This window comes from Coturnix japonica, chromosome 3, assembly GCF_054131305.1.
Source record: "Coturnix japonica strain WE chromosome 3, WE-NBRP24, whole genome shotgun sequence".
In the NCBI taxonomy this organism is placed as follows: domain Eukaryota; kingdom Metazoa; phylum Chordata; class Aves; order Galliformes; family Phasianidae; genus Coturnix; species Coturnix japonica.
In genome coordinates, this window is record NC_140665.1 from 15,381,714 (window position 1) to 15,398,841 (window position 17,128).

At 38.9% G+C, this 17,128-nt stretch overlaps 1 protein-coding gene across 7 annotated transcripts in view; it reads right to left on the reverse strand.

The window, feature by feature from the left end:
• The window catches only part of PLCB1 (phospholipase C beta 1), a 346,674-nt gene that overhangs the window by 124,444 nt on the left and 205,102 nt on the right, over positions 1–17,128 (reverse strand). For all 7 annotated transcript variants that reach the window (XR_014943800.1, XM_085541097.1, XM_015857085.3 and 4 more), the window contains exons 6-9: positions 16,085–16,138; positions 15,438–15,513; positions 10,530–10,630; positions 8,965–9,131 (exon numbers count right to left, since the gene is read on the reverse strand). Coding sequence is in view for 6 of the 7 variants with exons in the window: in XM_085541097.1 (XP_085397223.1) it covers positions 8,965–9,131; positions 10,530–10,630; positions 15,438–15,513; positions 16,085–16,138 (398 nt within the window). In the remaining variant the exon portion in view is untranslated. The remainder of the gene's footprint in view (positions 1–8,964; positions 9,132–10,529; positions 10,631–15,437; positions 15,514–16,084; positions 16,139–17,128) is intronic.

Below are 17,128 nucleotides of genomic sequence, written 5' to 3' on the forward strand. Positions count from 1 at the left end.
TTATTGTTGTTTTTCTGTTCTCACTACTAGCCTGTGCCAGAACCATAATGTTAGGAAACTTCACCTAATTTCCAGCTTAAATTTATTCAAGGCCACTTGATACCTCTATGTTCTTATGCCAACATTGTCTTAGTTTACCACTTCTTTCTGCCTCCCCAGTGTTACCCTGATGTATTTATGGGCAACAGTCATATTCCAGCTAAAGAATGCTGTTATAGGAGATGATTACATCTGAGGTTACAAGGGAACTTCCTCACATGGTCGTTGAATTACAGTAGCACACACTCCAACTATGTCAACAGTCCTGCTATGACAGCTACCAACCATACAGAAAAACTCAGGGACTGTTGTTTGCTTCTCAAGGAAAAAACTGACAATTTATCCAAGCCAACAAAAGGATGAGGCAAAAAAACAAAAAAACAAAAACAGCACATGAAAGAGAATGGGCAAATGTCCTTGAGCTCATTTGTGGCAGAGCCAAAAAAACTGTGCTTTTCTGTCACCAGTTCTACATTTCACCAACTGGATCACAGCAGTTAATATTCCACTTGTCCTTGTGGGCCCTCTGCAGCTGCAAAGCACCGCCTCAGTAGCCATCACAGTGAAGAGGCAAGACCCAAAATATTTATTCAAAGTTTATCTATGCTTGTTTCCTTCAGCACTCAAGTCTATGCTGTTTTATTTTTTTCAGAAATAAACTTTATCTGATATTCATCTTCAAATAATAAATCCCTAATGCTAAGAATGAATACCTCCCTGTGTTCCATAAAAGAGGCAATGGCACAGCAACAAGGGAAAGGAGAAAAAAACAAAAAGGCTGTTTAAACTTTCAGAGTAAGATTTCTATTTATGGGCTCTGATAGTCTGAGGCTGAGTCAAACACAATGCAGACATGCAGCAGCAGCAGCAAAACATTTCTCCAGACCCCCTGAAAAGCAATACTGATGTAAGATTCTCTTTTCCTACTCCTGAGCAAAGGATGAAGGGAATGATGCAGCCCCACGTATACCCCAAGACCTACTCCTGTATTGGCTTCATGGTCTTGCCACTCCAGGCTCTTTCAGCCACTTTCAGTCTTAGGATGTAGGGGATCTGGACAGAATTTACTACGGGCAGCTCACAGACTGACACAGGTGTGCTCTAAATGCTGAACACACATTATCATGACTAATTTATGCTCTGCAGCTCCGAAGATATGAATTCCACAATATGTCTGTCCATTTGACATTTGTCACAGTTTCACTGACATCAGTGCAGCTATTCCTGGTACCAGATATCAGTCCCAAAATGCATTTCTGCAAAGCTTATTTTTCTTTCAAAGTATCCACGGCACATACAGAAGATTAGGAGACGTTCACTCCCTAGAATCCTAAACATATTTTTTTTCATGAATGCTATCATTAATTCTAGGGCAATAGCAAAAAATAACTCCATGCATAAGCAGCTACACCTCAGATCCACAGCAGGTCTTACACTTTTAAAATGCAATAAAAGAAGAAAAGGTTAAAACTTCAGCAATTTTTACTAAGCCAAATACTGCTGTGTTATTGTTCATTGTTGCAAAATCCATTATTACCAGTTTGCATCACTGTTTAATTTCATGTTATAAAGTTGCTACCGTCAAGTTAGGAAAATACTTTATGCAAAAAGGGGGTTACAGGATATCATGACTGAGGATTTAGCATTCTAGAAGATATTCCAATTTGAGATTGCAAGATATGACTTGCACAACTTCATTAATAACTCAAGAACAACAACAGCAACAACAACTATAAAAAACAAACAAACAAACAAACAAAAAAACACACCAAAAAGCAAACAAAAAAAAAACACCCCAAAACCTAAAAAGGAAGCATAATACAGGAAAGGAGCACATTTTACAGGCTAATTTTTATAAGTATAATTTCCATGAACTTATTTTTGTGATACATCATTCACACCAACATTTACTGCATATATATACATAGACAGATATTTAAAAACAATGTTAAAAGGCTTTCTAGCAATCTATCTGATTACACTTGTAGTGGATAACACGGGATGGGCTACGACTTTTGTATGGTACAGGCTATGACTCTGAGTGGCTCACACTTTTGAAACAGTAATAATTTGTGATTGGGATTTACTGTTTTGTTGCCATTTAAAAATGAGAAACAATGCTGAGTGCAATCCTCTTGAAAATTGGAATGCTGGAAAGCGCTATAAATCCCAAAGTTAATGGGCTTTTTGATAAATATTCTTAATATCCAGTGTTGCAGTGAGAAGGCTGAAGGGTTTGGAACACTTTCTACAAATGTTTCAGTGCCAGAAAGCTCCACCATTTGACAGAATAGTTTATACATCAGAATTTATGTTTTAAATATTATGAAGGATGTCTTAGAAGTGCAGCCACAATTGCACAGTACTTGTTTTTGACATTACAATCTGTTGCCTAGGGAATGACCCCCTTCTCCCTCTGAAAGAACTCCAATGTGTAATTATTCTTAAGCAGTTAAAGCAGTTACTAAAAGGTGAATTTAATGTAGTGGGACCAAAATGCTTAAAATGTATTGACGTTTAAGGAAGGAAAAACGCATTTGTCCTGAAGCAAATACTGCCTGTTTTGGAGGCAGGAAAACACATGTAGTAAATGCTGCATAAAATTAAATGCATCTTAATCTAATGTTAATTGCTTAATTTACTCCACTGTCAAAGAAAACAAAGAAACAACAGCACAACTGTCAATAAATGTGCACTAGAGAAATAGAATTAATACTGAAATTCAAAGGGAGTCACAAAACCAGCTGCCTTAGAATCTTTCTAAATACGTGCCTAAACAATATGGACAGGCAAGATTTATGAATAGGTGCAGTATGGAAAATCTGGAAATCCACTTCTAAAGGTCTTTCCCACTGCAGGACTAAATGTCTGGCACTTTAAAATACAACAGGCAAAGATAGAATTTAAACAAACGCATATTTACGACAAACCATCGACTTATCTCAAAAATGCCCCTAATCAGTACAAGCCAGTGTAGAGATCCATTGGTCAGGAAAATCTCTAAAGCCCCTCCAGACCATTTTTAAAGCTTATACTACAGTCCAGACAATCTCTCCCAATAAAACACTCTAAAATAATAGCTATTAATAACCTATGTTTTTTTTTTTGCTCCAACCAAATAGGATGGTTGGTAGCAAATCTTATTGCTATGGAATGATTTCAGCTGTTTATATCTCTTGTACTCATCACTGTGGATATAACACTTAGTCTTCTATGCTTAGAGTTTAGAATCAAGGGCCATCACTCCTGAGAGCTTGGACACCACAAGCAGAGATACCTGAAATTCAGCATCCATGTGCTTTCTCCTACCCATAGCGTAGAAAGATCCTGAAAAAATTTACTTCTATACATGCCTTCTTGAAAGTAAAAGCAAATAAGGGAATTCCCAACCAACAATTTGGTGGCTGATTTACTAATACTCATCCCTTTATCAGCATAGTAACTTGAAAAGGAAATTATTTTAGTAGTTATGCCATCTACCCAATGAAAATGCTTCGTAACCTGAAAATGCCAAACTACAAAATGCTACTTAACCAAGCCTAACAGCCATACAGTGTGTTTTTGCTGACAGCAAGAAACTGCTCAGCAGTACCAGGAACTTCCTTCTGCCTCTACCTGATAAGGAAACATGCTATACATAGTACAATAATCTCCTTCATTATACGGAACAAAATATTAATCACAACAGCTTGCTGCAACCTCGGTAAAATACCACTTCTTATGCTTAACTTATGTAGATGTCAAGCCCATGTATCTGCTGATGTTTCAAAAGCTCAATCACATTCCATATACAATAACACAAATATATTAGCGGCATGCAGCCATGTTGCAGGAGTTTAAAATATAAAATGTGCTCTTGCTTACCATGTTCAAAATAGTTCAAAATTTAGCTGCAACATGTACAGAAAAAGAGTTATAACATTGATTAGAAAATGGAGAAATATTAGATGTCAAGTGTTCCACGCTCATTTCATGTGAAAGTTGAGAATCAGTATGACCACCCATTAGAAATTCATTTAACTTGCTATGGGAGAAGAAGCATTAAGTCAAAGGAGGATAGAGGTGTACAGTTGGTGTGCTTAGGTGATGGAAACAGTTAGATGGGAAATTAGGAGAAGATCTAATTATCAGTTGAGAGTAGGCCTAGTACTACTATCCAAACAAAGCAGGAGAAACCATGAAGTGGACTGTTGTAAGAAGGGGCAGCAGGACTTCTGCACCTCTCTGAAGGATTGCTTCCAATGTGAGATTACAATGATGGGATCATCTAACAAAGTCTTCACTAAGGCCTGTGCATCACACTCTAAGAAGTTGCCCTGCTACTTGATTGATGGATCTGCCCAGAAATTTCACTCCAATAAAACTGGCACATGGGTAGTTACAGGAATTAAGATTCAATAAAGAATTAATAAGATGTTCAAGGAAACGGCATATAACAGATTTTGTAGAACTATCCCTTCTTCCCACACTACCCATAAACTTAAGCATATGCTTAAGGGATTTATTTCACTGAGGCCAGGATGTTCTGTGTGTTGCAAACATGAAATCTTACTCCCACAGCAAAAATGCTTTCAGCAAATACTTTAAACCCCTGAGAACTGAAACTGTTCATTTCAGGTCTGCAACTTGATGCGTGTGATGGTGTAAACAGGGGGAAAATAAGAGAGACAATACATAGCGATATATACTTTGTATGTCTTCGTAAAAGGTGATTAGAAATCTAGGTCTTGTGGCCCTAAATACCTGAAAAGCAAGGATATTTGTGATTACACTTGTTTAAGCCTTTTGTAGAAAGTATTTTTCTCTGGTGGTGACACTAAAACTATACAAAGTGAGAGCCCAACAAATGAACTGGGCTTATTGCATGAAGATGCTGAATATTAACTCTTTTATTTCAGTGGGAGGTTCAAATAAATAAATGTAGATATACTACAGAAATTAATGTGAAAGTGGTCAGATCTTCACCACTTATGTGTATGTGACTGCCTAAGTGCCTGATGTTTTAATAGAGGGTTAATCTGAAATAAGGAACAGAGCTGGTCAGAAAGGTAGCTTACACAAGCAAAACAATATACCAGTCTGGAGGTACAGACACACAAACACACACGCTGAGCAACTGTGAAGGTGCAAACTCCAAAACAAATTGAAGAAAAAAGGACTTAACTGGAGCGAAGGCTGGCAATTTATATCACCCAATGTTTGCAAACAAGCCTTTACAGTCTCTATCACCACAAAGCACTTTAAATCATTCATTACTCACAAGAAATGGTTTAAATTACAGCTATTTTCCTCTGTTCTGGACCTTCTCTGTGATTTATTTTTATGGAGTTGTTTTTCATTGCCAGGAAAGAACAAGCACATATACTGCAATGTCAGATATTCTGGCCTGCTTCTTGAACCCAAGCTCTGGTTGAACCCAATTCCCTGCTCCAAAAGTCCTATTATTTAATTGTATTGGTCTGGTACAACATAATGAAGTCATCCTCAGGCCACCCATAACTTGGTTCCCCATGCTGCTGCTTATCATGTAATTCTGTCACACCATTACCTCTGCTGTGTGTGTGCCCTGCTGCATCTTTCCCATGCTGTTCTTTGCTTCTTGGTATAGCACATTTGTCTGGAGGGGCTACTTAGTTGGGACCTCTTAAAATAATGGAACGGCATGGGTAGGAAGGAAACTAAAAACACATCCAGTTCCAACCTCCATGAAGTGGGCACTGGCACCAGAATTTCTAAGGGCCAGTGTCATTGCCTCACCAGCCTCTGAGTATTTCCTCCTAACATCTAACATAGATCTCCCCTCTTAAAATCTGTATCTTTCCAACCGCAAGATAAGAATGTGCTGCAAAGCAAACATACTGTAGAAGTCCAGACAGATGACATCAGTTGCCCTTCCTTTGTCCACCAGTGCCATCATTCTATCATAGAAGGCCACTGGATTTATCAGAAACAAATGGTAAAGCAGTCGATTATGTGGAAATTACCCTAAGTTCCTTTCTGTTCGTAGAGCTGCTGGGTTTTGCTTTAAGAGAGAACTATGCTGGATGAAGGTTTCTACTATCTTCTTACAAATTTTGGCTGCTTATTCCAGTAAGATTTCTACCCACTCTAGTTATTTTAACTGACAGTAATGGGGCCATTCCAAACATCTTGATTCTGCCCCTACCTCTCCACTGACTTTGACCCCAGCAAATAAGGGCACATAAGTAACATAGTACAAAAAACAGTACAATATATGAGCAGCAGAGGTGGGAAGTTGAGGCCATCAAGGCCATGGGTGTACAGTACTGGGCCACACATAACTGTAGTTTCAGCATCTTCTAGTCAACAGAAAATAACATCTCAATGGTCCAAGAGCGTATAGGGAATGCATCTCTGAAGTGTGTTGCTTCAGACTTCAATATCTGCAATTCAGCCTTTGGACAGGCCTTCATGACAGCAGAAAGCTTAAGTAACAATTCTTTCACTAATTAATAAAAACCATTGTATTAAAATGTTTTAACATGATTTTCAATATGCACTGTTATCTGTTGGTGACATTTTACAGGCATGCAGCATTTGTTGGCAATTATTCCACACACAAAATGTAGGATTGAGTATATAACTACAATTCAGTTAATATACAGTGAACTACATTCCCAACTAGGTGCCAAAGTATTGAAAATATTGTGTCCCCACACTGCTGCCAATTAGCCATTTCCTTTAAATCTAAGACAATATGCTTAAGATCTGCAGTGAGGCATGATTAACTGAACGTGCCAGTTGCCACAACTCAGCTGACAGCAGGATGCATAGAAAGACGGGGTATCTGAAACACTGAGGTGGATGACATGTTGTGCCAGTCTTGTGAGAGTTTGCTTGCATGAGTTTGAAGACAAAACAAATATAAAATAAATGAACTCTCTGACTTGACTTTCCCTTTATTAATTCAGGCTTTTCTGAGAGAAATGATTCTGAAAGTACATATAAATATATAAGTATATAAATCATACACAAGGAGAGAGGCACCTGCAGAAGAGTAGGTGCCTACACCAAGTGTGTCCACGAATGTGAATTAAGGTAAACTGTAAGAGTCTCACAAATCCTACTTGGAGGGTGCTGGCAAATACCATTCTAACACACTTCTTTATGAGGTTTGTTTCATGCTCCCTCCTTATTGCTAGTCAGAAGGAGGTTTCACTGTGACTTAGGCATTCCGTTAGCACACTTTCTTCTAATAAATCTTTAATTTGGCTTATATGAAGTGCCAATATTTAGGTAATAAGAATGATTTTTTTTTTACATACAGATTTTCCTTGCAGCTGATGTGAAACAAGATCAGCACAGAGCAATATTCTAATATTTGCATGGATGACAAAGGAAGTCATGGTGTTTTCATCCTGTGCCAGTATTCTCACTGACATCAAAAGACAGGGTTGTGTAAGCATGACAAAGAAACAGGAGTTAGCTCTCCATCAAAACACCAAAATTGTGTGGACTAAAGAAATAAGAAGCCTTATGAGAAAAATTACAAGTGTTTTGCTTTCAGACAATGTTGATGACTGTTTCAAGACCCTCAGGATGACCACAGGCGGCCATCTAGAACTTGCATTAGGGACAGCTGAAATCTGCTCTGCTGCCTGAGTCGCCCTCATCCAGATCAGGTTTGGGGAGGTGTAATAACCTTCAGTGTACGAAAGACTCACACAAATTTACAGACATCAGCTGAATTACCTCCTGCTCTCTATATTGAACACCATATTCTGTTTCTGTGTGCACCTGTTTATTTCCATGCTAGCCTAACAGCCAGCCTGCAATCTGCATGGGGGATTGAGAGGGCTGCAAAAGCACTCAAGGTACAAGATAAGCAATAGCCTCTCTCAGCTGTCTGAATCTGTACTGCAGAGAAGCATAGACTGGGCAGTACAGGGATCCCAGCCTGAGAATAGAAGAATAAAACAGGTAGGATCAATTGTAGCACTTGAAGCTTGGACTACAAAGATGCTGTATATTTTGACTAACACTGTAATTCTAACTATGGACTCTACTATAGACCTAACAGCCTTCACATAATTACTTTGGGCCAGAAGCTGCAGCCAATATTCTGTCAAAATTCCTTCTAACAGTAAAAGAAAAAATTCTATTTATAAAAAGCTACTGACAGGATCTTGCCTTGACAGTTTTATTTAACTGAGGATTCAAAGACTTCATCTCTTTGATGCTGTTTTGACCCTGATTCTTCAAAGGAGAATGCTTAGCAGCTAGTAAGGACAGGTCTGAAATCTTTGAACCAAAACAATATTTTTATACAGATCTGCTTTTCAGGATACTCCCACACCCCTAGAGCTTCAAAATTATTAATACATTAGAAGCTAGGGAAATCATCGGGACACGTAGATTGGAATAAAACGGGATGCAGCCACAAATTCAATGCTATTTTTACACTTATAACAAAAATCTGCAAAGATGTATGCAGTTCTTTCACTGTATTTGGCAATAGTCCCAGTTACACCCCAGACAGCACCTGAGATTTTCAAAAGGGCATCTACTGTGACTATGGCACACTTTATAGGAAAACACAGGAATAGACATAATCATTTTAATTTTGATGCTATCAGTTGCTACTATAAAGTTCTTGTTTGGGTCACTGTGACAGTATTCAGGTTTCTGCTGAAGTCTGCATACCAAACCAACTGTTCCGAACTATCAATTACACATACAGAAAAATAAATACCAAAACCAGACCATCCTCTCTAAATTGATTCCAACCAAATACATTTAAAAATTAACCACACAATGTCTCACAGGCTTGTATGATTCAACAGCAGATAGTTGGAAACACAATTGGATTCTGAACCAAATTTTGCTCTAGCATGTACTGCATTATAACTGATTCACTGTTTCAAATCAGAAACTGAGCACAGTGAGAAAAGAAAAGCCACTGACCTTTCTTTGCTAGGTTACTGTTGGGTTCATATTTCTCAATCAGTTGTTGAACTTGTTCCTGTTTTAATGGTGGATAAAGGATTTCATTTAATCGTGGATCACGTTGCTTAAGATTTATAAATTCCATCATCTGATCGACAGTAAGGTACGGTTTACTCTTGGCACCACTAGAGAAAATTAAAGCAAAAGCAAAGCAATTAAAACATGATTCCTTGAAATCTTGTTCAATGTCTTATAATTTCCCAGGGAAACTGAAACAAAATTCAAACAATCATGCAATAAAAAAATCAATGTTCCACTGAGTCTCCAGACTAGTTTACCTTGCCAGTAGTTAATGACAAACATTCTTCATTAAACATCTAGGAGCAAGATTTTTAAAAGCGTTCGGTATTATTGACATCAGTGGCATGAATTAGAGCAGTGCTAAAAGCTTTTCATTCCTCTGAATTCCTGGAACAAAGTAATTTGAGAAAGTAAAAGGGATGATCTGGAATTCAGTCGTGAGCTTGCCGCAAACACTCCACTGCAAACTCCTGGCCTAACTATTTGGTTTTACTGCTGAAAAACAGCGGCCCTGACTTAATTATCTTAATTATTCCGGTATTTGCTTGTTTTATAAACCTGCAAAAACAAAAAAATTAAAAAACAAACAAAAAACCTAAGCAATCTGCAAAGTAAGGAGAAGATGTCTACTTAGAGTTAGTAGAAAGAATAGAATTTTGGTACAATTAGTACCCAGATGGAAATCTATGAAGGCCTACTGCCAGGTGCTTAGGATTTTCCACAGCACTCCGGACTGGCCTAGTTCTGCTCTGCAAGAAAGCAAAGGGAAGTCAATGGAGGCAAATTAGGTCATGGCTGAGTTCTTCTAATACCTCAGCCTTAAAGGAAATAAGCACAGAGAGGTGTAAGGGAACACATGTTGCAAAGATATTGTCAGTAATTGTTTTGGTGGTCTTGCGATGTGTTTCAGAAATTGCTTTCATATTGCTTCATGTTCTGATTCCATTCATCAGGCTCTGCTAAAACTGGGAAGCACAATGACTTGCTCTAAGGGCCAGAAACATCTTGGAATAATTTAACACGTGCTTTATAGCTTGTAACTGAATGCATGGACTCAGTTGTAGATGGCTGATAATTTAATTTCATGGCAGCAATTCTAGTTGCACAAATACTAAAAGTTACTGCTTTTACTCCTACTCCTAATTAAGCTTTCGGGAGTGGTTAAACGTATTCTCGTGCCCATTACATCTTCTCACTGCTTATTACTCTTCCTTTATTTTCACAGAAGCCTAAATTATCTCCATCCAAACTGCAAAATGAGACCTGGCAGTTAAGCTTGCATAGGATCTAAGGAGTCAATTCTGGCAATTATAAATGGAGGCAAAAGCTTGGGACAAGAGGAAACTTTGTTCCTAGGTTAAACACTATCCTTGCTTGACATTGAAATCTGTTCTTGGTAGTCAATGCATGGTGCTACAGACTAAATAACCAACTTCACTACCACCTCTATCCCAGAAAATCAGCAAAGGGGAAAAAATAAAGAAATGAGTGTCTTTTCTTACAACTCGGAAAAGATGTGGTCGATTTCAGGTCGAGGGCAAAGGTTGTTTAAGAACACTCTGTACACGTCGGGCGTGAAGTCATCTTGAGGGATTGATTCATTCTGTGAAACGGAGAAAAAAAACAGTCAAAGAATGAAATGACATTTATATACATTTCTTTCTGTAAATAGATCCTTTGCTACTGCCCTTATTTTGGTATCGTTCCTGAAACTTAGAAGAGCGTAAGTTTTGCATAATAGGAAATCCCTGTAAAAAACAGAGCAGCTTAAGAATTATATTAATTAAAAAAAATCAAAGTAAATTATCCATCTTCTTTCCATGATGCTAACTTCTTTCTTTCTTGGAGCACCTATGAAGAGGAAAGGAAGGACATCTCCCAGTGCAAATGTGTTATCTATCTATAGATAACGAAATCCCAGTAAAGCCAGTGAGCTGGCCAATGTTCTTAGGTGAGGAAAATGACAGTACACTGCACTTGTTTTCCCAAAGCTTTCACAGAACCAGGTAACAAACTGGGCCACTGAGTCATAATTGACAATCTTGATCTCTGATAGCAGCAAAAATATTTTTTTCTCCTTCCTGAAGGTACACATTCAAGATACTATTGAAATATCCTCATGCCCTGTAGTCTTTCCCTACCTCTTTGCCCCAACCACTGAGGGCAGCTGATCAGGCAACAACATTGTTATTACAGAAACTGATAGAAATGCTTTAAGCTACACACAAACATCATCATCATCCCCATTATACCTGAAGGCTTTTCTCTGAAAGAAATAGAACAACTGTTCTTAAAGGATAGGAGTTTTGAAATGGAACAGTCCCATGCAAACTCGAAAGCTCTCTTCCTCCTTGCATGCGCTGTCTTAAAGTCCCAGACTTAGTGCAGAAGACAGCATGGACTGCTCTTTTGGAGAGGCTGGGAAATAAAAGAAGACCCCAAGGAAGGTCTGAGCTGTTTTGTTAGTGCAGAACAATAACAATATGCCCACTGACTTTTGCCGTTGCATCAGAGCACTGAGAGGAAAATGGCACAGCAGTCTGCACTTCATGGAGAGAAAATCTTGTAAGGAAATAAGAGAAACAGAACCACAAAAATCGTGGAATGCACGTACAGAAAATCGTATTCTGAATTCCTTCCATCCAAGCAAACTTTATCAGAAGCTGTGAAATGTTGCCTCTGGATGCAAGTGAACCTCTCCATGGCTCCAAAATAATGCCTGAATCCAATGGACCAGAGGAAGAAAATTTTAATTTTAACATAAAGCTGTTTGCTTATAAATGCCATTGAGCCGACTTGTGTTGGGAGCTGCTGATGGAAGCAATCACTGCTTTTATTTATTCCGCCTGTTTAATGCAGTTGCCAAGGGAACCGGAAGTGTCAATTCAAGCCTTTGGGAGAAGGAAGGAAATTCTGCAATACTTTTCCTGCTTTAAGTTAAAAGGAAAGAAAAAAAAAAACAAAAACAGCTGTGGGCATCACTTTATCTCTCCTTTCATCGACAAAATTTGTAGAGGCCCAGGTGGGTCTGGTACCATGACTGTGTTCATACATACACACTGGGCAGCTTCCTGCTCCCCCTTGTCAGCCATCCCCAGACTTCATATTCAGCTCATGGCAAAAGAAGGGCAGCAGAACTCACATTGCTACTCCTTCTTTAGTTGGGCAGACTACACAGGTGGCTGCTACATCTGCTTAAACAAGCAAAGTCTGTAGGATCTTCTCCCTGACTCAGAAGGGCTCAGAGTGAACACCTGCACAGCCAATGTCCTGGAGTTCAGTGTGACGTACATGTCAGCAGAGGCAGCACCATTATGGGAAGTGCAAACAATCCTGGACAAACCCCAGTTTTGGTACTGACTTGTTTGTGCAAGCACAACCTGTAAGCAGTAGTTTCACCAGTGCAGGATTCTAAATGAGGAGCAGGGAAAACAGGAGCTAGCAGCAATGTCCTCAGCACCTATACAGCATATACCTATAAAGCTATATACCATGGTCAGCTTTAAGAGCTTACCCACATGTTGGCCACTGGGTCTTCACAAAGAGAAAAGCAGTAATTTCCAGATTACTTTGTAAAACCAAAGATTTTTCGCAGAATTATGTCATAAGAATGGTGGTTTTCTCCATTGCTAAGTTCTTAGCTCACAGCAGCACTCATTCAGGATCAGTGAAAATCCCTGTTTCCCTTCACTCAGCTGGAACATTTCAGGAAATAACTTGATCAAGATACAACGATGATCATGATACATCAAAGTCAGCTGCCTCAGAGCTGTCCTGGACCGATCAGCAGCGACCAACCACATGGTTCAAGGGGGGTTTCGGAAGGTTCCTTCACCCAGAGGTGGTTCTTTTCTTATAACCTGAGGTTTTTAGGCTTTTACTTCTTTTTTAGCTCTAGATAAGAAAATACACCTCAGTTTCCAAACATGTATCTACAAATGCCTGTCTACAAAGAGGAAAGCCAACACAAGTCCAAGCCTTCAGCCATAAATATAGACTCTTCTAATGATTATTTCCTACCAGTAACACTATTAGTGGGCTACAAAGATTCAGAGGGAAGGGAAAAGCCTTGTTGTAAGCATTCACCACCCCAGGCACAACTTTTGACAACTCTGCTTGGGTTCCAAAATTCTGCCTGCCAAAAGCAATTAACATACATTGCCCCATTCGTCATTCTGGTCTGAACCATTCACATCTCACTGGAACCACCCACACACCTTATGTGCTAATCTCTTTTTTTTGAGACCAAATCACAGTCTTTCTGTTACACATTAGAGCATCTCTCAATTCTGGCTTTGCAAAATACTGGTATATAATTTTATTTTGTGATTAAGAATCTCTACTAATTTCAAGCACTGTTGATTTATGATTTGCCTGGTAGCACTTCTGTTTTTATAACATCTATATCCTTTCTATTTTATATTTGGCAGCACAACATCTAATTCAGATTATTTGCACAGATAGGATTCGACTGTTGCTTGTCTTATTTTGTGTAAACAGTCAAGTTTGCTGGTGCTTCACTGTGAACCTCTACATTAACTGCAGTGCAGAAACCAGCCTTCACAACCAAAGAGGCAACTAAAATACAATTCTTCAAAAGCTATAAATGTGAACCAGGGACAGAGTTCTCAGTGCTGTGGAGAACCAGACCTGCTGTAAGGTACCTATATATAAAATACAGAGTTCATTTTAGGCTCTTCAGGGGAGTTCATCTGGTGCTTTTCACCTACAAGGTGATCTTCCAAGCAATGAGAATTCTTCCTCCTCTCCCACAAAATATATTGCCTATGCTGTCCCACAAAGTCACTTGGCAAGCCTGTAGTCAGAGAATTTGCTAGAGAGGGGCCAGCATGTGTTGACGTTTGTTTGACTTCACCAGCAGCGTAGCATAGGCTGCTTTATGGTCATCACATGAGATACATGAAGGACCGTACCAGCCCTAAAGCTATGAATCAGGAAGGTGCAAGACTCTCTGCAGAGATTCCTTCTTTTTGGTAGCTTAGCTTCTAAAACATTTTTTTCCAAGGCAATCAACACAGTTGGTTTTTTTTGTTTCATGAAGCGTGTATCTCTTTTGTCCCAAACAAAGAAAGGATCTACCTTACACTATGAATATATTTTCATGATGGTATCCCAGCAACAAGTATCCAGCAATGTCTATATAAAACTGACTGCTTAAATAAGCAGCAGAAAAAGACTGCCATTTTTTCAAGGGCTCCAGAGATGTTTAGATTTTTTTTGCAGTCAGAAATAAGAAATTATTTTTCATCTTTCCTGGCACTGAGCACACATAAGCAATAAATCAACTGATTTTGAAAGCAGCGCTTCACTGATTTCTTGCATATCTTACTAAAAAAAAATTGTTTGCGAACAATTAGATGAAAATCTATCTTGAAAATACATCTTTTCATGTTTTTAACCTCATAACATTTTCAACTAGTTTAACACCTATTTTATACTGTAATATTTAAAGCACTTTCCTTCAGCTAAGGTTGCTGTAATCTTTCATATGAATACTCTGAAATCTATGAAGGAAGGTCTCAGTGGCAAGTGGTATCTGAGGTTTGGCCTGTGAAGATTTTGAACTACTGTATTTCTGTAGCACCACTGGGGAAACAAAGGTTGAATGAACATCATGGCACAGTGCTTTCTACAAGAGGGAGAAATTAGGAGATGCAGGCACTCCTCTGCTACGCAGTGGTTCTGTCCCATGTCTTATACTTAGTAAGCAGGAATAATTCTGCAAGAAGCTTGTGCAAGGAGAATTCTCACCTGGTAGGAAAGGCTAAGGATGTCATTAACTAGAATCTAGCATTAACTAGAATCACTCAATTTCACCTTGCTTGTAGAAGCCTTCTTAAGGGTAAAGTACCAACCTGCAAATGCTCCCAGCTGAGCAGCATACAATGAGACATCCCCACAGCATTAACAGCTTTGACACTACATCAGTTCAATTTCATATTCCATACATCTTTTATTTAAGTTTAAATAGATGAGTTTGAATCGTCTTTTTTTGTGACAAGGAAACAGATTACACCATTATCTTCATGGCAAGATAAGAAAATCCTCTCAGATTGACCAGGAAAACTGCATACTCGTTACTGATGCTTAAAACATTCTTATAAGATTTCTCCAGGGCAGCTCACACAACCTTCTGGCTTTTCCTTTAATCCATTTGCACTTCTTCCAGGCACTCCTGGTTCACAGACTATTTCAAGTCAGAGATACTTCAACATTCAAATGGCTAACAGTAAACTATGTGGGAAAAACAGTTCCACTGTTGAGGATCCATACAGGAGCTAATCCAGTGCAGCATATGAGCCTCAGCCAAATCATACTCAACAGAGAATAAACACCACTGAATACAAATACAAAACTTTGACAGGTTAGGAGTAAATTCAGATGCTTACCCTGGAAGATGGAAGATTACAAGCTTCTAATGCCGTCTCTACACGTTTTCTGTCAGCAGAAAACAAGCGGTATATGCTGCAAAATGAAAACAAATAAGAAGGAATTAATTGGCTTTAAGACATGCCTTGATGGCCCATGTGGCATAAAGGCTGGATGCTGCTTCCTAGTTTATCATGTCTTTAGCCATTTACTTCTATTAGCAGGCTGCTCAGTAACACAAGTTAGATTAATAGTGCCCACCATGAGTTTAATTCTACCCCACACATGCCCCTGTTACAGAGGATAATTACTTGAGAAAGTCAGCACAACTCTCTTCAAAACATTGCTCAGTGATATACACTTTGAATACATTTATCCTTACAACATGTCTATGAGCTGAAGAAATGATGTTAGGCTTTTTAAAAAGTTAGTCACAAATGGAACAAGAGCAGAGAAGCTACACATCTCACTCAAAATCACAAGGGCAATCTATGTCCAAAAGATAGAAGGACATCCTGAGAAGCACTGCCCACTCTTTCCTTGGGGTATGTCAAAACACATGCTGTAGACAGATTATTCTAAACAGACAGATCACACATTCATGCCCGATGTTTATTCATAATCAAAGATTAAATATGACATGATAAGAAAGGACAGCAACACTTACTTCTTCAGAGGAATGCGTCCTTCTGGAGTCACCTGTAGTTTAAGTTTTGTGTAGCTGCGGGGATAAAAGCATGCTGTTTTATTATTACAATTTTATTCTTACTTTTTAATATACCACTGCACCAATGTTACAGCTCAACAGTTTTGCTGTGATTAAGTGTTAAGTTCTAATCAATTTTTTGCCAACATGAAAATCTTCTGGGATACTGACGATAAGTGAATACCTTTTCCACAAACAATAATGCACCTATAGTGCCAAGTAACGTCAGGCTTGCAACAGGGCATTGCAAATACCATTAATGCACATAGTTATCATCCCCTAAAACTCCTCCTCACCCAAGCTGCCAGTCACTCACTATCCTTTTGCTGAAGGAGGCTTCTTTCAGCTATGCCCAGCGCAGGCAGAAATACTGTTTCAACTTCAGCATCTTCAAATCCACAACCTGACAGATTACACTACTAAGAAATTCTCACAGGGCTGAGTGGCAATTTCAATTTTGCATTTTGTCTTGCTCCTGTTCCAAAATACTAATTCTACCTTTGATTATCTTCAATAAAAACATTCTTCCCTGGTGGCTGAATATATGCATGCAGTATGCACCAGGTAAACCATATGAAGAAGCTCAATTTGAAGTAATGCTCAGTTTGAAACCCCCTCCCTTGCCCTGCTGCCACCCCTCTGTTGATGCAGCATAGGATGCTGTTGGTCTTCTGGACTACAAGTACACACAGCTGGTTCATATCCAGGTTTTCCTCCATCAGAACCATCCAAGTCCTTCTCCAAAGGGGTGCCCTCAATGATTTCTTCTCTCAGCCTGTACACTTATTTCATGTATTTTAATTGCCCCAAACAAACCGCAGCACACTGCACTTGGCCTTGTAGAATCTCATTCAATTCAAGTGTGCCCATTTTTCAAGCTTGCCCAGGTCCCACTGGATGGCATCCCAACCATTGTAGTGCCTGCACTTCTCAGACTGGTGTCATCAGCAAACTTGTTGAGGATACGCAGTGCAATTGAGTGTATCTCATTGATCAAGATGCTGA